General features: G+C 41.2%; 1 protein-coding gene across 10 annotated transcripts in view; it reads left to right on the forward strand.

Annotated features, from left to right (window-relative positions):
• The window catches only part of FRYL (FRY like transcription coactivator), a 298,660-nt gene that overhangs the window by 158,072 nt on the left and 112,792 nt on the right, over positions 1-27,796 (forward strand). For all 10 annotated transcript variants that reach the window (XM_073645520.1, XM_073645519.1, XM_073645521.1 and 7 more), the window contains one exon: positions 20,351-20,404. In XM_073645520.1, coding sequence (XP_073501621.1) covers positions 20,351-20,404 — 54 coding nt within the window. The remainder of the gene's footprint in view (positions 1-20,350; positions 20,405-27,796) is intronic.

The raw sequence follows: 27,796 nt of genomic DNA on the forward strand, positions 1-27,796 counted from the left end.
TATTGCAGAGAGCCACATAATGTGCTGCACTACGAGGGTCTAGTCAGACGTAGCGGTGATCACGGTTCTTGCAGTTGTACTGCGAATTGCAGTGGTTTAGCAGGATCCACAGAGCCGACCATATTGTATAATCCACATGGTACGTGATAGCTGAAAACAACCACTTCTGAGCCAGGACTCCCGAGCAGACGGACAGCAGGAGTGTGGTGACCTTGTAAATAGCAAGTGACACCTCCACTTCAAGATTCTGGAGATCTGGCGTTCTCTCCTGCTCAGTGCAGCCTATGTTACTAAGAAAATATTACCCTCCCTCCAGCTTTGTCTATTGTTTCATTACATTTACTAAAAGACATGTAAAACCTTTGCAAAATGGAGTGGCAGACTTAGATGAAATATTCCCATTCACTCTTTATGCACTTGGAAATTCAAGTAAACCTAAGAAAACCTATTTAATTTTTTTTTTAAGAAAAACATTTCTGATCCACAGTTTATAGCTGAAATTGTACCAAAGGTAACAAGATGTCTCTTAAATCTGCTGAAAAAAAGAGCATGGACCGCACCTCCAAAAATCATACATTGATCTAATGCCTCTTACAAAAATATATATAACTGAACATCAGGTTCTTAGTTTAACATTCTGATCAGACTGTATGAAGCCAACTGGCACGTCATGGCAAACCTCTGTGGGTTCTAACTTTTATTGCCTTAAAGGAATAGCGTCATGCGCCAACCACCACCGCAGCGCAATGCACCAGCCGGGCGGGCGTCCAGGTGCCTCTCAGCACCCTCGCTGCAAGACTGAGTCCCCATGACTCCAGACCGCACTGCCCACCAGTACAAAGCCACAGCAACAATGGCCGACACACAGCACCTAATCTACCTAATAAGTGCAGAAATGCTAAAGAAAATCTGTAACATCAAAAATTCACCAAATACTCCGCATAGGAACATAGCCAGTCCTGAGTATGGGGACTCCTCTGTAGTGAGGGCACACAACCAAAATAAATGGCTCAGACAGTCCGAACATGCCCACACTTATTAGATAAGTATCAGCTGATCCCATCGTTTTTGTCAGGATCTGATGTATTTTCTATTTTATTTTTTTATGTAAAACTCTGATTACTTTCTTTTATGGTGTGCATGTCTCCTAATATGTATGTCTATCACAGTCCTCGGGAGCTTACGACGGACTGCGACTCTTCACCTATCTACCTGTGCTCTGTGTGGTGTCCTGATTATTCAGCGTGTCACCCTAGTGGCCCAATGGTTATGGGGCACATCACATCGGTGTTTGCCGGTGCAGGGAAGTATTGTTCTAGCGTATCTGTGATCCATGCCCAGTGCACCATCTGCCATCGTAGGAAGGATGGAGTTCTGTTGGGCAAGTTTAGAGTTTTAGTCTCAGATACTTGCTGGATTTCGCCTGCATCATTTTGCTATTTCTTCTAGATCTGTAAGACGACTATCTGACCCATTTATCTTCCCAGTGCACTTTTCATCTACATCTACCAATGTTCTTGTTAAATTATACAACCCGTCTTTTTATGGCTGCAATAATATTACTGGATCCAAAGTCCTCTTTATTGACGAGGCGGTAACCCTAGCATTTACTCTGTCGTTAGGATTTCAGTTTTGGTAATTATTACCCAACATACAAATATCTCTGTGGTTAGATCGTTTTAGTTTTTATTATGCATGATTATATTGATTTTGATAAGAGGCTAAAAAATGGGCATGAGTTGTTGAGATTGGGGTGTTCACGGTAACGAGGGCTAGAAATATTACTTGCTCTGATGATCTCGGAGGGTGATCCTGTTTCTCTACTGAAGAACAAGTTACAAAAGGGAAAAAAAAAGATAGGAGAATATTATCTGAAAGCTTGTGAGGAAGTTTACAGATTTATATAATATAGTTTCCCCACAGTGAACTTTTTAGGGCAATCTGTACTACAGAGCTGACTTCTAACATAGTATGAGCACCCATCCATAATTATTGAGTACCAAGTAGAATGAAAGGCCAACATTTTTAGTTGTTCTTCTGTAGTCCCGCAATTTTGGAATTTGATCTTCTTACATCCAGTACAAGACAATGACTATAAATGGTATCACTGTAATGGAGCTTTGTCAGGTACTGAAGCCACTGAACCTAAGTTCATGCTTTACAACCACTTTATAACTGCTCATACTCGGTAATCTTCATACATCAGTGAATTGTGATACGTTGTTTTTTGGGTATTTTAGAATTCTTAAAATGCCTATCCCATCTCTAACAGCACTCCTGCTTTCTCCTCAAGCTCCTTGTACCAAGATCATAGCTAAAAACCACTGTGAGCGAACAGACCAATAAGGAACCGTGCAAATACTAAAGGCGGTCATACACCTTCAAGATCTGTCTACTGAATGGCCATTTGTTCGACTGTTATTTTTCCCAAGCCCTCCTTACGGGTACATGCTTGTTTTGGCTGAGAGTTCATGTGTTCTTAGTTGGAAGGTGGGATCTCCCTAGAGATCAAAAGCTTGGACATGCTTGATCCGTTTATCTCCTGATCAGCATCTGCCAAACAACTTGTATACATTCACTGATAGACTGAGACCGCTGAAATCAGCAGGTTAAGCCAACATTAGTCTAATGCAGGAGTCTCAAACTCGGCTGGGTATATGGGCCGCACATGGAAAAAAATTGAATTGGGGGGGGGCCGCATTCTTTGCAGGACAAAGTGACATTTTTAGTGATGCCATTTTATTTCTATACACCTTTTGAACATTTTTGCTGAGTTTTTTTTTTTTTTTATAGCTTGGGTCGTAATGGATGTGGCGATAATAAACGTGCACTGTTTTTGTGTTTACTTTAGTTTACATATAAAACAGCATTTTTAGTGTCAAAATATTTTTCATGCTTTATTTTAAATTTTTTTTTTTTACTTTTACAATTTTGTTTCCCCCAATTGACCACATACATTATTATTGTCTTACAATTAGCACCATATAGTAATTCTGGCAAACATCTTGCAGTAATGCTCCCCATGCTGTGGCTATGTCCCCCATCCAGGTCCCCATGCTGTGGCTATGTCCCCCATCCAGGTCCCCATGCTGTGGCTATGTCCCCCATCCAGGTCCCCATGCTGTGGCTATGTCCCCCATCCAGGTCCCCATGCTGTGGCTATGTCCCCCATCCAGGTCCCCATGCTGTGGCTATGTCCCCCATCCAGGTCCCCATGCTGTGGCTATGTCCCCCATCCAGGTCCCCATGCTGTGGCTATGTCCCCCATCCAGGTCCCCATGCTGTGGCTATGTCCCCTATTGTGGTGTTCTTCACACACAAGAGAAAAAAAAAAGAAAGATGATTCTCACCTGTCCTCCGTTCCCTCGGCGTCCTTTCTGCACATGGGGCCCGCAGGCACCACAGAGTCAGACCCATTGACGATCCCAACCTGGTCCAGCAGGAGCCGCCGACAGCAACACTGCATTGCCGCGCAGAGACAGTCTCCCAGCACAGAATTACCAATGCCAGCCGCCGGCCAATCAGAGGCCAGCAGCTGACCGTTGCATGCCGGCGCAGCGGTGTATGACGTCACTGCCATGCGCAGATATCAGCTGCTGGCCTCTGATTGGCCGGCGGCTGGCATTGGTAATTCTGTGCTGGGAGACAGTCTCTGCGCGGCAATGCAGTGTTGCTGTCGGCGGCTCCTCCTGGACCAGGTTGGGATCGTCAAGGGGTCTGACTCTGTGGTGCCTGCGGGCTGCATAAAGCAGCCTCAGGGGCCGCATGCGGCCCGCGGGCCATGTGTTTGAGACCTCTGGTCTAATGTGTATGGGGCCTAGAGTGATTTGCAACATTTCTTATGCAACTCGGCACAGTTGGTCATGAACTGTAATGTTAATCTGCAAAAATGTATTTTAGAATACGGGGGTTTATGTCACTTTCTTACAGGAGGCATTCAGGCTCCTACATTCTCAACACACACATCATGCCATACAATGTCACCCAACACATGTACTGCACATCCTGACATTTATTAATTCCACATTTAAAGGGATCATGTCAGCATAAAAATTCAGTTTAATTTACTAGGATCCTGTTGTAGAGCAAGAGGACTTGTACAGACGGATGTATTGTTTTGTAGGAGACGATTTGTTAGAACTTGAAGCCTAGTGATTGATCTCACTGCTGATAGTAAGGTTAGGAGTCAAGTGGTTGGTCTCCATAATTAATGGATGCAAAAATGGTTGTCAGTGAGTGAGCAGGACCACCCACTGGACTCCTAAGCCCAGAATGAGCAGAGATTTACATGAATAGAAACAAGTTATACTGAATTCCCACAAACCTTATACATCAATATATTCAGCTTTTCCTGCTCTATCATGCTGTTAGCAGATCTGATTGCATCATCAGTGCTATAGGTTCGCTGTAAGGGTCTTATGGCCAGATAACTGGTCATGTACCTTTACAATGAAAGGTTATTCCCTCCTTTTTACTTGGCTGTTTGAGGGTACCAGAAATCATCCACTATGTTTTTTTAATTTTATAAACTGAGCTATGGTCCCTTAAAGTTTTATAGAGGAGTCTTCGGGTTGTAAATGATTAATAGCCATTTTAGAATAGTTTTATTCATAATATAATATATGAAAGCAGCCAAATTATATCATAAGAATTCAGCAAACATAATTTAATTTTTTCCTTTCTTGAGACTTTTTATTAAGGAAACTTACAGCCGGTTCTGTTTCTCAGCAATGATATCTGCAGAGTAAAATGACATGGCAGCCATTCAGCAGCTCTACACCGGTGGGCCTCTGGATATGCCTCTGACATTTATTCGCCCCAATAGGGCGTACAGACAGAGGTGTTAATTTGGGAAATGTAGCAAAACCCTTTTTAAAAGTAATGTTTTACTGCAGGTGACCATATACATTGCATTTTTCCACAATGTCTTGTTTGTTTTCATCCATCAATATTGCCCATCAGATCTGGTTGGTCGTAGCGGGCAGGAGACCATGACTAGTCCTTCTTCTGCAGCCCCTCCCTGGTAACTGTAAGGAACGGTATGCAGCAATTTTGAAGCTATTTTTCTTATACTAATTAACTCAAAAACATTTTGTAACATGCAGTATAGCAACATGCCCTTGGTTTTGCTTGGTAAATTAGATTAACAAGTTCTCTTTAAAGCTCCTCCAACCATTCATTCAGTTTAGGCCTGTTCTTGGCTTGAGCCAAGCCTAAAAGGGCGTAATTGACGCTTTTCTTGTTCTTAACCGAAAAAAAAATGAACTGGAGTATAAGTTGGTACAGAATACATGCAAAATAGGAGCATGTTCACACTGGCCAATAAACAGACAAAACCCAAGACAGAAGCAAAATAAACATACACCCTGCTGTAAGTAAATACATAAAAGCTATAGTCTACTTAGTGAACATCGTTTTTGATAAAAAAATCAAACTTAAAATCCATCCCACCAGCGTCAAGGTGTACCCAAATGGGGATGGTCCTAACCTCTAGTATTAAAACCTTAGCATGTGTCAATGATGTCAGTGTGAATAAGGGCCGAGAAGGACCGGGTCCTGAATATGGATACCCAGGAGTGGGAAACCATGTATAAATGTAATGTCCTGCTGAAAGAAAGGGAGGCCACACTTACCTGCACTAAGTGCAGGAACCTGAAACTTAGGCCACGGCCCCACTATCAGTATTTGGTCAGTATTCGGTCAGTATTTTTCTCAGGAGTGGGAGCCAAAACCAGGTGAGGAACAATCAGAGAAAAGGTATAATAGAAACAAGTCACCAATTCTGCATTTATCACCCACTCCTGGTTTTGACTCCCACTCCTGAGAAAAAATACTGACCGAATACTGACGGGGGGCCATGGCCTAAGCCGAAAAAAAAAATTAACTTGAGTAGAAGTTGGTATGTATGCAAAATAGGAGCATTCACACTGGCCATTAAACAGACAAAACCTAAGAAACAAACAAAATGAACATATACCCTGCTGTAAGTAAATAAGTAAAGGCAATAATGCATATAAATATATCGTACTTGGTAAGCACCGTTTTTGATCAAAAAAATCGTAAAAGCCATCCCACCAGCCAGCGTCAAGGTGTACCCAAATACTAGAGGTTAGGACTATCCCGATTTGGGTACACCTTGACGCTGGTGGGATGGCTTTTATGATTTTTTTGATCAAAAACGGTGTTTACCAAGTACGATATATTATTTATATGCATTATTGCTTTTCTTGTTCTGATAAGTGTGACAAAAAACGTGAATGTGGCTATGGAAGAGTGGGCAAAGCCTACAACTTTAGAGCTATTAGCAACCAGGAAATGGGAGACATTTGGGTGTAAATCTATGCCAGCTCATAGGAGGCTTAGATACCATCACCTTACTTTTTGACAGTCTCTGATGTGGCAAATTTATTATACAGTTATGCATTTATTCAGGCTTGAAATGCCAGTGTCTGCTGCTTCAGATAAGAGGTGTGTTCTAGTAAAGAAGGTTTGTGTCTGATTTTCCAGGGAACTGAATTGTTGCACATTTTAATTAAGAATATTTTTTACATGTTTGTAATATTAAGATTTAGAATGAGCTTCTACCGGAGTTATTATATTCACACTGCAAGGATATTTTTTCCTTGTACCTCTAAGCAGAGAAACAAATACAGAGACGTTATATTATGAGATATTTTACAGTAATCGGATGGTATTGATAAAACTGGTGAACAGAACTAATCTCCGCTCGGCTTTCAGTTTTTCAGAGCAGCGTGGGAAATGAAAACTAAGTTCTCATTGCTGTGGACATGGAGGCCTGCATTTATGACACACACATTTTACTGATGAGGCGTTTTATGGAGATTAATGATATAGAAAAGAATGAAAAGTTGTTTTAAAAGTTGGGAAAAGCTGAATTAAGGACATTATTGTATGTCCAGTAAATGTGATAATGACTTTAAAAGGAACTTTCCTGGGGTGTTTTGTGAAGGGTGAACATTTGTCTGAAAAGATCCCGAATAGTAATGATCTTGCACTTGGCAATTATTGTTGGGTTGTAGAGGTAATTTGTGATAACCGTTATCGGTTTGCAGAGAACCCCTGTACAGGCGTCCCACCCATGCTTTTAAAACCTATTAAGACTATGTTCACATATCCAGTAATCATCAGTTAGAACAGATACAACAGCGATCAGTTAACAATAAAGATATGCAGACACAACTTTTTTGTCCTGCTAAAAAAAAGCTGATTTCAACTGGATCCGTTTTTTTTTTTTTTTTTTAAATTGAAGTCTATGGAAAACGGATCCGTTAAATTGTCATCAGTTTTTCTTTCATTTGAAAAGGATCCATTATTTGCTTACTGAATCAGTTTCAAATGAGAAATAAAAAAGAAATAAACTGTCGACTATTTAATGGATCCATTTTCCATAGTCATTATTAAAAAACTGGATCCAGTTGAAGAATTTTTTTTCCCCTTTTTTTTAGCTGGACTGAAAAGTTGTCAGCTCCTGCAATGTTACGCGATCTTTGGGGAGACATCCTGGAATGGTGCCAGTGTGGGAGGTGAATATTGGGGTTTTGTATAGGGAATTATAGTATTTAAGAAAGGGTTATCCAAGCAGTGGACTAATCCTTAAAAAAATATATATATTTATCACTTTATTTCTAAAGATCCGATCCTGACAACTCCTGGTGTCATGCTCCTTTCTATTTGTCTTTTACTTGGTGACCTACTAATAGTCTGCAAGCATTAAATAGTCACATGAAGGGAAATATCGCTGCAGTGTTGGATTACATAGGGTTGTGGTCCGTAACCATGCAGATGTATTGAAATTAAGACCTGTTGCAAAGTTGCTTCAATTTTTTTTTTAAGTAATTCAGACTAAATGAATTGATTATGAATATGTATATAGCATTTAATGGTAATATACATGGGAATGAGCAGTTTGGGGAGCTCTGGGCACTATAAGGGGTCTCCATTATCACAGTTGGCCAATCATTGGCTGTGCTGGTGACTCCTATGGCAGCGCTCGCACTCAGGCTATTGGAGTACTGCTGGGACCCTGATGAAGGTCACGTCACATTCATACTGGAGGGAGCCCATGTCCCCATAGATGCTCATATTTTCAGTAGAAGTGAGGTGACTATACTTTGCTTGGTAATTTGAAGGCTGGGTTGATTTTCAAAACTATTTTTTCCCCCTTTTTATTTATTTAATTAAATTAAATTAAAATCTGTTGTGCAATTCTTGCGGAGACTTTGCCCTGAGCAGGGGGAGAGACATACGATTTCATGTTCTTAATAGGATGCATCTTTGTTCCTGGATATAAACCATCATGTGGTGAATCGCACTCAAGTATTTTCCAAACTCTGTTTAGTGTCAGACGGCACGCTCGCGGGGCCGGGGCTCGTTCTGTGTGCCGGGATCTGCAGGGGATTGAGTGATCCTCAGACAATTCTTGCTGTTCTGCGGTTATGTTTATGTTCTGGTATTGCTCATCCTACAAGGTTTTCTCTTGGAACATTTACTTTAATTTATGCTGTAGTTTTATAGCCGGTTGCTTTATTATGTCTTCTGCTTTACTTTGAAGCATGTGACGTGCTTCTGGGTTTATGTATCCTTATCTGTCTTGTAAAGCCTGTATTTACACTCTCCAACAACTAAAGCTACAATTACACTGGACTGTGCAATTGCCATATTGGACTTTTTTCCTTTTTTTAACCATCATGACACTTAAACGCCGCTTGTTCTACTACTTTTCTATTGATGGCCTATCCTTGGGATAGGTCATAAATACTGTATTTGATCGGTGAGGGTCCAACACTCGGCACCCCCGCCGATCAGCTGTTCTCCTTGTCCATGACTGTTAGATATATTACCCTCTGCTTTGTATTGCAGATCCGCTCTTACTCGTCTGAATAGGAGCAGATCGGCAGTATCCAGCAGTGGCAGCTGCTAACATCCGTCCATCCAGAAGCTGCTGGCACTGGGTACAGCTGGTTGTGTGGGATGCCGGGTGTAGGACATCCACCAATATGGTATTGATTCTGCTCTCTCCATGTAAGATTTAAACTAGACTGAGTATTCTCATTTTATTAGTTAATTCCTAATTTGGATCCTCTTGCCTTCATAGCAAGCTACAGTTTTCTCTAAAGCTCATGGAGGCCTAAATATTATGTGTCCACATGATTGATCATCAATATAAAAGTAGGAGAACAAGTCTTTAAAGAGGTTGACCCACGATTAAATGACTGTTAGCTCACCCAAAAGCTTGAACTAGTTTTATTTTTAAATGCCCAATTATTGCTATAGCACCTCTTACTGTTTATTTTGGGGGGTGGGGATTGAACACATTAGGTGGACGTTCTGAGCTGAAATAAATACATTGTTGGACAAAGTACAGCTAATAAAGGTGCTGCCAGGGCAAGTCTCTTGATAACCAGGCTAGAGAGGAAGGGAAGGATGTAATGAGACTCCTAGGACTTGTCTTACGCTGATGGCTCATATTGGTGAACTTGGTGCGCTTGTCTGTCTTTTAGGAACTACCATGGGGAATGAGTTCGCCTGGTCACCAGTAGCAGCTGAACCCATCGGCCAGAGACACTCTTGCAATTTTGTGGTTTAGCTAATAGGAGTTAGTGCACTAGGAGTGGCTTCTCCTCACAGGCATTGATCACATTAGGTGGACGCCCTGAGTGAGAAATAAATATATTTTATGTTTATCGTCCACCTAATGTGATCAATGCCTGTGAGGAGAAGCCACTCCTAGTGCACTAACTCCTATTAGCTAAACCACAAAATTGCAAGAGTGTCTCTGGCCGATGGGTTCAGCTGCTACTGGTGACCAGGCGAACTCATTCCCCATGGTAGTTCCTAAAAGACAGACAAGCGCACCAAATTAAGCCATCAGGGTAAGACAAGTCCTAGGAGTCTCATTACATCCTTCCTTTCCTCTCTTGCCTGCTTATCAAGAGACTTGTCCTGCAGCGCCTTTTAATAGCTGTACTTTGTCCAACAAGTTAGTGCCTGCAATAGTGTACAGTACTAATAACCAACACAACTGTCTGATTACACAGACAGAACCTCGAAGTCATTGTTGAAAACTCTGGCTTCGTTCACACAAGTCAGGTGGGGCAGTAAACCGGGAAGTGGCTCACAGGCTCCCTTTCTTTTTAGTCTTTACCATGTAATGTTTTTGATTAATCTAGATTAAGTAGACATGATGATGTCCTATTGTTTGCCGTTCATTTGGATGGCCACACTTTTGGCATTGGCACCATAACAATCTGTCATGTGCATTTCTATGACATCATGGTAAAACACTGGTGCATTTTTCAGTAGCACACAATGGTGATGGCTGCATCTGCTAATTATCCAGGTTGAAGGTTACACTGTGCTCAGGCCATTAATGGTTCATTATATAGCCTAGCTGTATTTTTTGTCAGCCGAGCTCTGCACGCTTGATCTTGCTGTATAAACAATACCTAATAGATCCCTTGAGCTGCGGTTGTGTTCAGCACTCAGCACATTAGGCAAGTAATGCAGCCTTTTGTTTCCTCTGATGCAAGCACATTATCTCAACCCTTCCTTAAAGACAACTCTAGGGAAATGTCAGCCTTCCTGTGTTATATTTCTCATTTATCTGTCCATCTCAAGTTGGAGTTGGTGGTTTTTCTTTGTTCTCATTGATGGCCTTCAGATTGTGTGCACGCTTAGAAGCGAGCATTGTCTGTAATGGCAAGGAATAACAACATCCCCGAAAAAAGCAGCCACAGCTACCAATACTTGGTCACAGTACTCAAGCACTCGGTGCTGGAATGGACTGCCATGGGCCCACCAGTAACACAGAGTCTGGGGGGCCCACTGCTCAGCCAAATACAAATATCACATTACCCTCATTCACGAGTTTGCCGATGTTTCAGTATAATAATCTGGGTAGTTTGTTAAATGAATAACGAGATTCTGCCCTAGCCTGTACGTTGTGAAACAAATGTACACGTTGTGAAACAAATGTACTGTGTCAACTATTTCTCATATAGGTGGAGTGGGGCCCACCGGGGGATTCTCCTGTTCTCCTGTGGGCCAGTCCGAGCCTACATGCACTGCAGGATGCAGCAGCACAGGTGCAAAATGCTGACGAGCCGCTACTCACACACCTATCATCTATGGGGAGGTGCGGTTGTTTAGAACTATAGATACACATAGATAAAGCTTGTAAAAACTAATAAAGTACAGTGCGCCACACTGAATTACAGCTAGGGAATAGCACTACGGTATGGGAATGTTTAAGCATAGCTTTTTTATTACGTTTATTTTTTGCATAATAAAATGCAGGCTATGGCCAGAAAAATGAGGCGTTAATTATGCGTATTTGAGGTGTTGTGTGGTTTTTTTGCTAGGCCATGTTGATCTCAATGGGGGAAACTGCAGTAGAAACGCAGCAAATTGACATACTGCTTTTAAAAAAAAAAATGCACCACAAGGTTAAAAAAAAATATTGCATCGTTTTGATTAATTGATGACGTAGAATGAGTCTCCCAAGGATGAGACCTACGTTAGATTAAATACAGTGAATCTATGGATTTTGATAATTATCTAATGTGTATGGAGGCTGTCCCCCAACAGATGATGCCGGAGGACATAGGAATATTGCGGTGTGAATTTGATTATTTTGTTCCCCAGCCAGTTACGCCAACGGCAGAGGAGTATGGGAGAGTAAATCGCTGCCAATCGACAATTTTAATTAGGCTGATTGTCATTTTATTAATTATTCTTTTCTTGCATGTATTTCAGTCTAAAAATGTTTCCTTTGGTTCCATTGAAAATGTTCCACCTTTTGCCTTCTGTAGCCTCTGTGCTGCACTGTGTATCGCTAGCTGCAGAATGAGTTATTTGAGAATCTGTCAGTGAGCTTACTCTGATGGCAGAGTTTGTAACTCTAGATCTGCGTTTTTTTTGTGTTCGCCACAGACAACATCAAAGTTGAATGTGAAGAAGATGTAAAAGCCAAACCGGGCATATTTGCAAAAATGTTTGTTTTTTTTAGCCCCAAATACATTTAACAAAAAATAAGTCCCCAAAGGTGGAAATCTCTTTTTAGAGCAAGTTATATTTCTCAATGAAGTTCATACAGGCACGGAAATTGTAATTTGCCTTCATTACGATTTTCACTTTCCAGTTTTTTTATGATAATTGGAATTAAAGAATAGATTGTGATTGAACAATCGACATCAGTGTTGCCCAGTAGGTCTGGATTTTAGGTCCCCGGGCAGCCTGACGGTGAGATAATTACCTCCTCCTAGCTTTGTCTCAGTGTGTAGTCACATAAGTTTTCCATTGAAGCGCTCATTGGTTGTTCATACAGGGATCAGTGTGTTTGGACCAGGGCTAATCACTGCTGTGGTCCTAAGGCCGGCCATATACATTAGATGGCTGCTGGCCGAAAGATGTTTCTGTCCATCATTCAGCCAACAGCCAACTCAGCCGACTCTCCCATACACCGGATCCACTGATTGACACGTTGGCCGGTGACTTCTCTCCGGGAGAACAATGGGGTCAACTATCCAAAAGTGGACATGAGTGATCGACATCTTGCCCAACCATCAATTGGTCAGCACCCCCATACACGTTGCCCATAAATCTCAGCAGGTTCAGCAGACATATGTCTAATTTGTATGGGGCCCTTAACACATTGGTTGATCTCTAGAGGAGAAGCAGGACAGTCATGGCTATGGAGCAAATGACTATTACAAAGCCATTTGCAGGCCCCTTTTTTAGGATGTGCAATCTTTTTATAGCAGCGCCCCCTTCTTATGGAAAATGTCTGCCCTATACTTCCTTGTTAGATCATGTAACTTATGTGGTTGCTTCCACTCCGTATGAATCCTGTAAGTTTTTTTTGTTTTTCTTTGTCTGCTGTTGACAGATCCTATAATGTTTTTTTTTTTTTTATCGTTGGTGAATATTATGCCAAGCAGAATCTTCACATTAGTCCTATTTTATAAATCCAGCAGATTTATTGATGCTCCCCCCTACTTAGACATCGCCAAGTGGGTAGATTACTCCCTTATGTTTTGGGGTTGTCACCCCTCCGGGGGACATGGAGGAGTGCACGTGTCCTCCCTCTCTATTGTGTTGTATTATGGCAGTGTGAGGCTGGACATAGGATGGAGGGGATCAGTGGGGACTCATCACAGCCATATATTATGTCTGAAGCTCTCGGCTTGTCTCCTACAGAACATAGACGTATTCTCTTGCCCTGGATGATAGGAGGATCGCTTACGTATTTCCATTGTTTTCTGTCCTTCTGGAAATGCTGAAATTTTAATAACCCATTTGCATTTTCCTACGAATTCTCTCAAGTGCTAGGAAATATTTCAACCTTCAGGCTATGCAGTCTTTGCACGGGTGTACGTCACAAGGTATAAGCAGAAAAATCCAATATGGGTTTATTTTTAGTATTGTTTGCATTGCAGCTATAGTGCTGGCACGGTGCAATGATCTGGTTACTGTGCAGCAGTGCAGAGCCAGCAGAATATACCGCAGGCTCTGGCAGCGGTGACCTACACACTCATGGCTACATGGCGCACTATCTGCAATCATCTCCGTTATAAATGTTTTACATTATCTACACCTTATTTTGCTGTCAGCATTGTGTCATTAAAGTTTAATTACCAGGTTGCCTCTGTTTCATGCTCTGTATTCAGTCCTCACTTTAATAGAGATGTCAGATTCATGGAGATCTTCATCATCTCCCAGCACCTGTCCATATTCTCTTTGTCAGGATTGAGGGACGCCGCAGATGGCCCTCCTACACATGGACTCTGTCATATTGGTACTCACGCGATCATATGCAGCTCCCATGATTTAGGGCAGGGTTCCCCAACTCCAGTCCTCAAGGCCCACCAACAGGTCATGTTTTCAGGATTTCCTTAGTATTACACAGGTGATAATTCCATCATCAGCACAGGCAATAATTCCATCACCTGTGCAATACTAAGGAAATCCTGAAAACATGACCTGTTGGTGGGCCTTGAGGACTGGAGTTGGGGAACCCTGATTTAGGGAGTCTAAAATATCCCAATCTAATACAGTATTACAGAGTGTCAACATCAGAGGGGAGACATACACTGTTAAAGGGAATCACCAGGATTTTGCTTTCACATCTGAGAACAGCATAATGTAGGGACAGAGACCCTGATTCCAATTTTATCACTTACTGTTACCATTAATCGCTGCTTGCTGTAGTTTTGATAAAATCACCCTTTTCTCTGCTGCAGATCTAGCCGTTCTCTGAATGCTGAGCTCTTTATAACCCCCCCATCACTGATTGGCAGCACTGTGAGTACCCCAAGTCCAGTTATTAAAGTCAGAGTGGAATCAATGCTGAAGACCGTGTACACTGTGCATAGGCAGAAAGCTGGCAATCAGTGGTGGGGTGGGTTACACAGAGCTCATGAATATGGAGGACGATATGACAGCAGGTGTTAGTAGTCCTTTAGTGATAATATCCAGTTGATAAAACAAAATTACAGCAAGTAGCCCTGTAAGTGACACATCGCCAGAATCAGGGTCTACGTTATTCTGCTCTTAGATTAGGTGGCAAAAACCTCACGACATGTAAAAGGTGCAATTTGGTCTCATCATGGCCATTATCTGTTGTATCAGTCATTAAGCCAAAAGGGAAAATCTCAACTCAGTAAGATCAGAGAAAAACAATCAAGTCCTCGTCAATTGATTATAATTGTGCATGTGTGAAAATGACTGTTTTTAGTGACAGTTATTATAAGGTCTTGTTTCCACTTAACCAGTAAGGGTATGTGCACACGGTGCGGATTAGTTGCTGTTACGACGCTGCAGAATTTCTGCACAATTTCCACACCTAATATGTAAATTAAATTACTTGCGTTTTTTACATGTGTTTTTTGATGCGTTTTTTCTGCATGTGTTTTTCATGTCTTCATTTTGAAATTAGAGAATAGTTTTTTTTTTAACAAACTTTATTGATCATCATGTAGCGTTTTGTGTGTGTTTACGCTGCGGAAACGCTATTGAAACACGCATGCGGTTTTTACACATGCAGATTTTCCTCACCTAATGCAAGTCTATGGGGAAAATCTGCATGCGTTTCCGCAAGAGAAATTGACGTGCTGCGGTCTGGAAAGACGCGCCTCATGCCAGTTTCCGCAGGTACACATAGACGTTCAGTGGACATGGGATTTCTAGAAATCCCATCCACTATGCTGTAACATCTGGCCGCTGCAGCTTTGATGCTGCATCAAAACCGCAGCAAATCAGCACCGTGTGCACATACCCTTATAAAAACCCCTTTAGCAAAGCGGTGAAATGTCTGAGGGAAAGTGAGGTAAGAATGGGTCCTATAGTTTGCTATGGAAACGTTCACATGTATTGACGCATGAGTTGTTGCGCCAGATACATTTCAAAGACCGGGACCAGAAAACGCTACATGTTACGATCTTCGATCCGACTCGCTAGTTTGCAGTGGCAAAAGCCGGATAAAAACTCATTCTCATTTTACCATCACCTGATGCTCAGAAAGACGGGCACAGATGGCCTGGATATTTGGAAAGCAAGGGCCTGATGCATCAAAGATTTCACACCAGAATTCTGTTAATTTTTTGAAAATTCTTTGAAAAGTCGCAATATTTAGAAGTAACTCGGACTTGTGCCGAAATGTAGTGACTTTTGGCATTCTCACACTAGTTTCTCCCAGCTCCGACAAAATGGGCAAAGCTGGTGGGTGACGGGGGTGTGGCGAACCCCTGCTAGTCAAATTGATGACCAGAGGCAATGTCTGTTACGCCACAAATCTTACTTCAGTGGGTACAGGAGTAGGATTTGTGGCGGGGTGCACACAGGTGTATGCTGCTCATCCAGCGCTCCTGATTAATGGATCAGTAGAATCTGACTCCAGTCCGCCTCCTCATCAAGACTGGCATCAGGCCCCAGGGCGTGCCATTTGTGGGGACATTAACCCAAGGATTTACTGAATGAACCTAGTTCATGGGTCTTACAAGAACTTTTCCTTGGCACAGATGCTTTTTGTCTGAAGGCTTCTCCTAATATAAATGTCCACGGTTGTTTAATTGTGTAAGCAGCACTAGTATTAGACATAAAGATGCCTTTTCACATCGAGATCAATCTGTATATACGCACTACCACCTGATGTAACGAGCTTTAACATTCAGAAGACATGATTGTATGGCTTTTTTTGCTATTTCATTGCTTTTGGATCGCTTTGGAAGGGGTTGGTTTCTCTGTTCCTCCTCATCTGCAAATGACTGGTGTATGTCTGTGTACATTAGGGATATTACACCAATAATTGATGATTTTTATGGTATCATAGAGAATTTAAGCAAAGACAAACGAGCAAATCCTTGACAATCGCTGCACAAATTTACATTGGACGACAATTGGGAATTTTTACTTGATAGTACGATATTTTTCACCTCATCTTCTCAACTCGCCGTGGAATAAATTAAAGATTTAATAATGTTGGTAAACGAGCGATGGCTGCAGGTTAAAAATGACTTGTATGTAATTATGTCAAACCTTCCTTACCAGTTGCGTGTGATCAACAACTAGGGGGCACTTCACAGTTTGAGAAGCCCTATTTAACACAATAAAAAAAAAAAAAAGAATGTGCACATACAAGATGGGAAAGTTTTGAGTACCAAAAAAACCATTGGCACTCCATTAAAGAACCCTTTACCCAATTTGATGCAAATTGTATATATACAATAATTCTGTTCTCATATAGTTGCCCGCTCATCTCACATTCATCAGTTTAATTTTTTATGCTGCACTAAATATTTGATCGGCCAAAAAACAAAAGCTGATTGCTGCCATGTTTATATACCAAAATTTAGGAATGTGTGTGATTAACAGATGTGTAAAAGTATTTTAGTGTAAGCAAGTACAGTCTGAAGAGTAATGTGGAATTTGCTAGTTAGAGATTAGCGTTTGGATTTGCGCTGCCCGGATCCGGCGTCCGGTCTCCTGTCACAGCTGTTCTTCACTCCTGCTCCCGGCATCCTTGGCGGAGTATCCTGGGGGTCTCTGGCGCTTACTAGGCTCTGTAATGTCAGAGGAGCCCAGGACGCACAGGAGTCAGGACCCCACTGCCTCTGAGGACTGGACTTCTGGCCAGAGCAGCACAAATTGAATTTCTCTCCTCTAATGCTACCGTTATATAAACCATAAGAAAAGAAAAACCTTAGATAATGTGAGTGTAAGGGACTAAATAGTGCTCTCAGCACGTATAAACTAATATATATATATCTCTACTGACCTGTATGGCAACAGGCTGCAGTACATTTCCAACCAATACGACCTAAAAAACAACTCTGAAATCGCACATTAAATTCAGTGGAACTATATAAAAATATTCTTAATAGAAATATATAAGAATGCAAAAAAAATAATACATACACAAATAACCCACTGACACGCAGACCCATACCAGACAATGCAAAAAGAAAACGCCTAAAAATATTGGACTTCTCTTACAAAACCCTCTCATACATAGATATTTCAAGATGATGCTTGAAAAAACAAAAGCACATTTGCATTTTACTAGTTATTAAAACTTGCAGCTGTTCTTGAGAAATGAACACTTTTGCCTAGGAGGCAAACGACCACTGTGGTCTAACTTGTAAGCACTGAGCTGGAGCTCGCTGGGATTAGAGGTAACTGCGCGCTCCAGCGAGAGGGCAAGAGAGGGAGATGAGACGAGCAAGCATCCTGACGCGCGTTTCTCTTTCCACTATCTTCCATTACAAAGGTATCCTGTGTATGAACAGATTTTAGGTGTTTCTTTTTGTATCGTCTTGCGTGTGTCTGTCTGCGCCATGGCTGCATGATACGTGTATTTTTGCACGTTTATGTATTTCTGTAAAAACCATTTGTATACTGTTGCAGTGGGTGTAGTACACATTCGAGCTGCTTTGTTGCTTGTAGTAGTTGAATACATTACTGGCTCGCTTGTCTTTAGTGGATTGTCCAGAATATTCCTCTACATTTCTAGGCTGCGAGATTTTGAAGAGAATAAGCACTATTTCATGTTCATTTTCATTCTGGGACATATATTCACATTTTTTCCAATTTCGGTCAATGCTTGTAAATCTGTTACATCCCAATAAACACAGTTGATGTCCTCAGAAGAGTGCAGGAGCGGCAGCTCTACAACATCTAGAGCAATAGAAGGAACATGCATGAATAGGTATTGAGTTATCCTGTCTAATTTATGTGCCAGTAAAATCCTTGTCACGTGAAGCTGCTCGCTCATCAGGATTAATGATCCATGGTATAACTTTCCAGAATATCTGTGTGGTCATCTTTAAGTTAACTAACTCATGCCGTCTTCGAGGTTTCCCTTCTGCTTGCCTCCCTGATATTTCCCTCCATTGTAATGCCTCCAGTATCTGGACTAGTCGCTTGTCCTTTACTTTCCTCTGCAGTTTGTTTCAGCACTTTTTAGGGAGGCAATGTCGTGTGGCGGTAGAAGGATATGGTTATCCCATATGTTCAGACTGAGATAACGGTGTGTGGTCTTTGTGGATTTGCTACTTACAATTTATAGTGAAATAAAGCGTCAGCGTCTTTGTTAATTGCTTTACAGTAGTGACATGCAGAAATGATTCCACCTTTATGTGTTTCTAGTAAATTTAAGAAGAGCTGCATATTATTCACAGTGATGTATAGAAATGTGACCGGACATTCTCTGGTTTGAAGATATTTGTTTCTTTTACTCACTCATACAGCACCATTAATTCCACAGCACTTTACAGATATCTTCATTGCTGTCCCCATTGGGGCTCACAATCTACATTTCCTATCAGTATGTCTTTGGAGTGTGGGAGGAAACCCATGCAAACACAGGGACAACATACAAACTTCTTGCAGATGTTGTCCTTGGTGGGATTTGTACCCAGAACCCCAGCGCTGCAAGGCTGCAGTATGGGAAATAAGGAGGCAAAATGGCTCATAGGGGATTAATACACATACTCTCCTTCTGCAAATCTGCCGTTACCTAGTACAGCTGCCCATGTACCAAACAGGAGGACATGTTGCAACTGCTGCAGCAGATAAGAGCACCTGGGTGGCATGTAACTGCTGCAGCCAATCAGTCATTGGTTGCAGTGGTAAGTTATCACTGTCAGCAGAAAAAAGCAAATGACCTTGGACTCTCATTCACCCAGTAGAGGTGTGCCGGTGAAGTGATGTGCATCAGTATACTTTGCTTTACAGTGGCCTCTCTAAAAAATAAAAAATATATATATATTATTTATAATATATTATTTATAATATAATATATATTATATACAGTATTTATATATAAATATATATAATCTATTTTCCCTGATATACTTTGTATATGATGGCGTAAGTCAGGGAGTGCTCTCAACTAGGGTTGAGTAAGGAGATTGCAGAGCACTTGTTTAGGTGTCACATCAGTAGACCACGGCCACCGAGCCAGATTCCTGTGAGACGTCTTGGTTTTAGAGATGTGGGCTTTTTTTATGCTCTTTACAAAGGGGGGGTGTCTCACAGGTGTCTCTGGTGTGTGTATTTTGGCTTAATAAACTTAGGCTAATATCTCTGAAACTGTATGATGGATTTCCCCAAAAAAAATTACTTTGAAGCAGCGGGTGTAGAATAACAACCGAAACTGGCCACATTTCATCTGGTGACAGGTCCTCTTAAAAACAGGGTCATTATGATAAACTTGACTTTGATGAACTACTGACACAGTGAAATTTAAAGGGATATTCCCATCTCCAAGATCCTATCGAAACATGAAATAGGTGTAATAATATTAGCAAATACCTCCAATTAATTAGAAATGTAGTATAGTTCTTCTGATTAGCTATGTCACTTACCCAATATGCATGGCTTTCCAGTAGCTTAAGTATCCATGGTTACGACCACTCATATAGTAAGTTAGTTACCTGTTAGTGGTCGTAACCATGGATACTTTAGCTACTGCAATGCGAATCAGAAGAACTGTAGTTCATTTCTAATTTTTTGAGGTATTTGCTAATAATAATAATATTACTACGCCTACTACATATCGGGATAGGATCTTGGAGATGGGAATACCCCTTTAATTTTGAGTGGCCGCTCTAGAGTACAATGTACACAAGTTGATGGGTGACCATAGCCTGCATTACTTTACCATGAATAAGTGGATGGGACGCTGTCCACCCAGGTCTTCTCTATGTTTGTTGGTTTCTTGTGACAAGGCAAAAGATGATGAAAGGGATAATTCAGATAAGTGAACAATGGTGCTTTCCATTCTCCCGATTTACTCTAGATACTAAATACCTGCGTATGTTTCTCTCTACAGGAGAAGCTCTTGTCAAGGTCCCTTCAAAGAGGTGAAGATCTTCAGTTTGACCAGGTGAGCGTTAAGACCTGCCAAGTGCGGTCCAGTGAAGGGTTGTGTGGCCTCAGAGGCGTTCATGAAGAGGAAGGTTGCTGTAAGGCTGACCATGTGAACATAGACTTGTCTTGCTTTCAGTATACTTTGAATTTTTGTGTCCAGACTTTTCATGTAACAAGCAGTATTACAACTTCACTTGTGAGATCTTTTATTTACAGCCTAGAAGTACTTTTATATCCTATGAAAAATAAATTGATTAAAAAGGTTTACCCATTACCATGATGAACATATTCTATCGCTTTGAGGGAACCAATTGATTAAAGACAATGTATCATCAGAAAATTACCTATTGTTTAAATTAGGTTTTTATGTTAAAGATTAAACATCATTTTATTTCGATTTCATAAATCAATAATACACATGAAAATAAGCAACTTTGTAAACTGTTATCAGAGAAATCTGCTTCTTTCTCCACCAGGACTAATAATTCAGTCTCAAAATCCTCAGTAATGTAACAATCTGTCTTTACTAAATACAGATTTTACCTGTGAACGGAGGATTTTGAGAGAATCAGTCCTGGCGGAGAAAGAAGCAAATTTCCCTGTTAACATAGATTAAAAAGTTTATTTTCATGCATACTACTGATTTATAAAATAAAAATGTAAAATTACATTATACTGTATCAATTTGATTTCTTTTTTAATATTGATTTTTTCAAATAATATTTTAATTTTTTTTTTACATTGGCTACCAAGCCAAAGACTAGACTCTAACTTCCTGTTCCGTACAGAAGGCTTTTCATCAGTCTGATTATCGTCACAGGCAGGCTTACAATGACAGATAACCCTTCTATACACAGAAGTTATCACAGGATCCACCATACACAATAGGCGATGTGCCAGGATAGAGCAGAACATGTCTAGAAAACTCTCCTGTGGAGGTCAGTGAGTTAGTCAGTGTATTCCTGCCTATGTTCATGTGGCCAGTGTGAAATTACAATTCGGTTTTTTTTGTTTTGCGTTTAGAAATACTGCTGGTTTTATGCAAGTTTAGAAAAAAAAAATATTAGAACCATTTCAAAAATACACTTAACCTAGTCTTTAAGTCATGCTTTTATTTGATGAAACGTTCCCTTTTAGAAGATTATTGATCTATTTACAGTAAGTAATAATGCTGCGCTTTTTTTCCGTTAATTTACCCGTTAATTTACCGACCTCATGAAAAGAAACACAACGTACAACATTATAGTAGATTGTTTCTGTCATGTAAGGTGTGGGAAAGACTTAGTGCAACACAAAGGGAAGAGGGAAAGGGAGCCCAGACTCTAGGGAAAGGGGGAAGTGGAGACCTCCTAGTCTGGTCTAGTGTCACCCTGTCTCAACTATCGACCCTATATTGGCTCTTATCCAAATGCTGCACGCGTGCCTCACCCTGTCTTTCCCTGGCATTAGACTCAGGCTAGGGAAGGGAGGAGATGAGCACTAGTTGATCTTCACTGAACTCTAAGACAAAAAGGAAGGACAAACGGGAAATCGCTGAGCTTTTAGACGACTCCAGACAAATGCTCACATGTCCTCAAGCACCAGAGAGGAGAAAGTACTGCTCTTACTGAAGTCTCATAAGGAGTAATGAATATCATTGGCACCTCCCTCTGGAAGGTAGCCGCTGGGTCCTAGAGAGACAGCTTCTAAGATGATGTTTGTAATGCCAAACATAGAGATCTCCTGCAACCAACTGCAGGGCGACTGTCTGTCACTTCTGACACACCCGTGACAGTTTCTGTCTGCCTCCGGTTGTAGCTGTCATTGGACGGATTTTTGCAGAAGTTCTATTTCACTGTTTTTATAACAGATACTAGTGTGAACGTAGCCTGATTTTGTTTTTTCTGCAATTAGTCCTCTAATATAGTCAGATCATAAAATGGCCATTTAGTAATTCCTTTCGTATTGTGTTTATTGTGTTTTTAATTCTTGTGCAGAAATGACCTAGCAGTAAGAGTTGGTGATGACTAGACTTTTTGCGGGCTTGGTCTCCAGCCTACGTGTTCTCAGCGGTGCCATCCTTCCCTTACATGCGGAGCTGCAGACACGTGCCTTGTGTTCATTAATAAAGTCTGCAGGAGCCAATAATTGTTAGGCCAGGAATTTCATTACTTTCCTTTTTGCACAATGTAGCTTGCGTTTTATCAATTAACCTCGGCGTCCAGGCTGCGGGATTTATTTGGTGTGGCTTTGTGAGCTGTGGCTTTGCCAAGCTGAGCTAGCGGTAATGAGGAGGATCATTGTTGGACCGGCCACTTAGCGCTGGCTCGGTTTGTGAACTGTTTCCCCTAAACATTTTTACATTTGGAGTACCAATAAAACATTTGTTTAGACTAGTGCCAGCATCTTCTAGTAAATATGGATAATAACCCCAGTCCTCTTCATGTAATGAAGCATTAACTGTTTATGGCGGCCCGGAGCCTGGAATCCATCACTCAGCAGTCGGCTTTTACGCTTCTCTGGTCCTTAATACAAATTAAAGAAGAATGTGGTGAAGAACATGACGTCCCTGCAGCTGCCTGTGCATCGGGCCTCCCTTTTCTCTGCTAGTCATCCGTTTAATACTATGTAATGTTCTGCTCTTCAGAACAAGTCTCAGGCTATGTGCCCACGATGCAGAAATGCTCCGGATTACATGTACTACATGTAGTCATGCGGATCTTATGCGATCCAATGCAAGTCAATGGCAGCGATTTTGCAGCGAAATCGCACTAGAATTGGTCTTGCTGCAGGTTTTACCGCAATGCGAATTTCGCAGCGGAAATTTCCGCATGGTGTGAACGGCACATGCGGATTTGCATGTAAAACCCGCAGCAAGACCAATTCTAGTGCGATTTCGCTGCGAAATCGCCGCTCTTGACTTGCATTGCATAAGATCCGCACGACTGCATGTAGTCATGTGGATCTTATGAGATTAATGCTCAAATGGTACCCAGGTCTGAAAAAGAGGAGACTCTCCTCCAGACCCGGGTACCATAGTACCTGTGAGTAAAAAAAGAATTAAAATGAAAAATAACCTTATACTCACCTTCCGATGGCCCCCGCTCTGCTCCCGACGTCGCTGCTGGCTCCGTGGCGGGTACCGGTAATGTAAAAGGACCTTCCATGAGGTCAGCGGTCATGTGACAGGTCACATGACCGCTGACATTTGCGGTCGCGTGACCTGTCACATGGCCGCTGACGTCATGGAAGGTCCTTTTACATTACCAGTACCCGCCACGGAGCCAGCAGCGACGCCGGAAGCAGACCGAGGCCGCCGGAAAGGTAAGTAAAAGGTTATTTTTTACTTTCTAATTATTATTATTTTTTTAACATTATGTTGGTCACACAATATAAATCCATGCCGGTTGCATGGATTTATATTGTGTGACCAACTTTCAAGCACTTTTCCAAGCGATGCTAAAATCGCTTGGAAAAGCGCTTGACAAAAGCATGCGAAATCGCATGATCAAAACGCTTGACAAATGCTTCTCCCTGGCAGAAAAAACGCATGTACAATCCGCATGCGTTTTTTCTGCCAGGGAGATGCAGAAACGCTCAGGAAAAATCCAGAGCATTTCTGCATCGTGGGCACATAGCCTTAGGCATCTTAAAAGGGGTTGTTTAGTTTAATAACCATTTTTTATATATCCTGTTAGGGAATTCAGATGAGTGGGCTCCTCTGTTTATGGTCATCTCGTGGCAAAAGTGGACAGCAGTTACTAAGAACGTGACTTCCCTTGGAGGACCTGTCCTGTGCTGGCTTAGCAAGAAAAATGAATACTGCAAGATTTCCCTTCAGAAAACGATTGTGTGGACCCAACAGAGGGGACACTTTGTGATTTGCTTAACCCCTTATTCTCTATAAACATGTAGCATTTTCAGTTGATGTTGCTTCGTTAACTCTCCAGCTCCTGCAATCTATCAAGAGCAGGTCTGGTCTCCGGCTGTGAAAGACACCTGGGGAAAAGACAGAAGCTTCTTTTCACTGCTTCTGTCTTCTCTTTTACTGAATACATGGCATTCATTGAGTGTTATTTAGTGATTAAAAGCATTGGCACTGTCGAGGTTTTTATTAGACCCTGAGATTTACGTTATTGAAGGGTGTCTGCTGCAAATAGCCGAGTGGATCTCATTATATCCATTGTAGCGCTCTGTAAGTGATGTGTGGCAGAGCAAGGGGATGTTTTTTTCTCATAGCTGGAGCTCTTATGGATGCTCCACTTGCAGTAAAAAAGTGAGCAATAATAAAAAATTATATATATTTATATACAGTGCTGAGTACACCCCCTTTTTGAAAAATACAATTTTAATCTTTCGCACCAGAGCTTGTTTTGGGTTACCTGACCAGGACAATTTTTTCAATATTGACCAGTATCCCTTTATGAGGTAATAACTCTGGAACTCTTCAACGGATCTCACTGATTCTGAGATTTTTTCGTGACATATTGTACTTCATGATCGTGGTAAAATTTGTTCGATATGACTTGCGTTTATTTCTGAAAATTTTGGAAATTTGGTGAAAATTTTGCAATTTTTAAACTTTTAATTTTTATGTCCTTAAACCAGAGCGTTATGTTACACAAAATAGTTAATAAATAACATTTCCCACATGTCTACTTTACATCAGCATAGTTTTTGAATCTTAATTTTTTTTGTTAGGAAGTTATACGGGTTAAAAGTTGATCAGCAATTTCTCCAACAAAATTTTTCAAAACAAATTTTTTTTAGGGACTACATCACGTTTGAAGTGACTTTGAGGCGCCTAAATGACAGAAAATGCCCCAAAGTGACACCATTCTAAAAACTGCACCCCTCAAGGTGCTCAAAACCGCATTCAAGAAGTTTATTTACTCTTCAGGTGCTTCACAAGAATTAATGGAATTTCGAAGGAAAAAATGAAACTTTTACCTTATCCCACAAAAATGTTACTTTAGCCCCCAATTTTTTATTTTCACAAGGGTAATAGGAGAAAATGCACCATAAAATTTATTGTGCGATTTCTCATAAGTTCGCCCATACCCCAAATGTGGTGGAAAACTGCTACTTTGGGGCCTGGCAGGGCTCAGAAGGGAAGGAGCGCCATTTGACTTTTGGAATGCAAAATTGGCTGGAATCAATAGCAGACACCATGTGACGTTTGGAGAGCCCCTGAGGTGGATAGCTAAACAGTGGGAACCCCCCACAAGTCACCCCATTTTGGAAGATAGAACTCTCAAGGAATTTATCTAGATGTGTGGTGAACACCTTGAATCCTCAGGGGCTTTACAGAATTGTATAATGCTGAGCTGTGAAAATTAAAAAACACATTTTTTCCCACAAAAATATTATGTCAGCCCCAATTTTCTCACTTTCACAAGGGTAACAGGAGAAAATGCACCACAAAATTTGTTGTGCGATTTCTCCTGAGTGCGCCGATACTCCATATGTGGTAGAAAACGACTGTTTGGGCGCACGGCAGGGCTCAGAAGGAAAGTAGCGCTATTTTGGCTGGAATAGGTTGCGGAAACCATGTCACATTTGAAGAGCCCCTGACATGCCAAAACAGCAGAAACCCCCAGAAGTGACTCCATTTTGTAAACTATACCGCTCAAGAAATTCATCTAGGGGAGTAGTGAGTATTTGTAACCCTCAAGCGATTCACAAACTTATATAACATTAGGCTGAATAAGCAAAATATTATTATTTTTTCCACTAAAATGTTACTTTGACCTCAAGTTTGCAATTTTCAAAAGGAGTAATAGGAGAAAACGAACAGTACAATTTCTCCTGAGTACATCAATACCCCATAAGTGGTTGAAAACTACTTTTGAGGCACAGCGCAAAGCTCCGTAGGGAAGGAGCGCCATTTTGGAGTCCAGATTTTACTGGACTGGTTTGAGGTGCCAGATCAACTGAACCCCCCCCCCCCCCCATAAGTGACCCCATTTTACAAACTATACCTCTCAATGAATTCATCTAGGGGTGCAGTGATCAAATTAATACCACATGTGACTCACAGAAATTTATACCATTGGGCAGTGAAGAAAAAATAATACAATTTTTACCACAAAATAATTGTTTTAGCCCCAGATTTTACATTTTCACACTGGACAATAGGTAAAAATGGTGCCAAAATGTGTCACGCAATTTCTACTGAAAGTGGCAATACCCCATATGTGGCTGTACAGAACAGTTTAGCCACACGGCGAGACTCGGGAGGGAACAAGCGCTATTTGACTCCAGGAGAACAAATTATTGTAAAATCGTTTGCGAACTCCATATACAGAGCACCCAAGTGCTAAAGGAGCAGAATCCCCCCTCAAGTGACCCCATTTTGGAAATTTGGAAATTACACCCCTCTAGGAATTTATCTACAAATGTAGTGACTATTTTGACTCCATTGGTATTTTCCAGAAACAAGCAGCAGTGGATGCTGCCAAATGAATATTGCAAGCTGCCGTTGTAGTGACCAGTACGCTGTAGTGACCAGTACGCTGTAGTGACCAGTTCGTTCTGCCCAGTTCTTGCTTTTGGAGACATGCACCTGTAAATTAGACTGGCTTTCATCGCTGCAGAAATTCCAAATATGTGGATGCTAACTGCGGTTTAGGCATACTGTGGGTCTCAGAAGGGAGCGGGGCATTTGTTGGATTTCTTTTGGGGGGCAAGGAGCCATAGCGCTTTTCCAGAGCCTTTGTAATACCAGTAACGTGGAAGCCCCTATATTTCCAATAACAGATGACTGACCAGAGTGAGAACTTGCTTTTTTTGTGAATGGAGTTGAAGCTTTTTGCTAGGAACAATTTACATAACATTTTGGATCACATCTATCCTGCTCTCTAAGCTGAGCATTTACATTGGGGTTTCCATTTAAATCTCGGAGTGACGTGATTCAGATGAAACCCCCGAGGGATCCATTCACAATAATGAGGCAGCAGAGTTACTCTGGACTCCACCTTGCCTCTGTTCAACGGTGTCCTTCTTTTCAGAAGTGCAAAAAGCTGTGGCCGGCGGCACTTTTAATCAAGATGGTACACAATGTTTTGATAAATTTGTCGCAAATTCAAACATGATCTTTTGCTTTATTTGCACTACTTTATTTTTTAGCAATATGTCACCTCTTTAGACTTCAACTGTGCAAAGAAAGAAAAAAAAATAGCTTTTGAATTCCACAAAGGTACTGGAGTATCATTGCACAAAGTCTTTTGAAAAGTCCCAAATGCTTGATCCCCAAAAACATCTGGATGATGAAAACTACACCTACATTGTCGAGCAAACCCAAAAAATGATGACTGAGAAAATTAGAGTAAACATAGCATAAAATAAAAAATGCCTACAACTCAACTCTCCCAAAATAAGACACAAATAGATTAATGTATCTGGGCACACAGGAATGTAAATATTATTA

Source organism: Phyllobates terribilis, unplaced genomic scaffold (genome assembly GCF_046119375.1).
Source record: "Phyllobates terribilis strain yellow unplaced genomic scaffold, ASM4611937v1 Scaffold_1__5_contigs__length_1240528914, whole genome shotgun sequence".
NCBI classification, from domain to species: Eukaryota; Metazoa; Chordata; class Amphibia; order Anura; family Dendrobatidae; genus Phyllobates; species Phyllobates terribilis.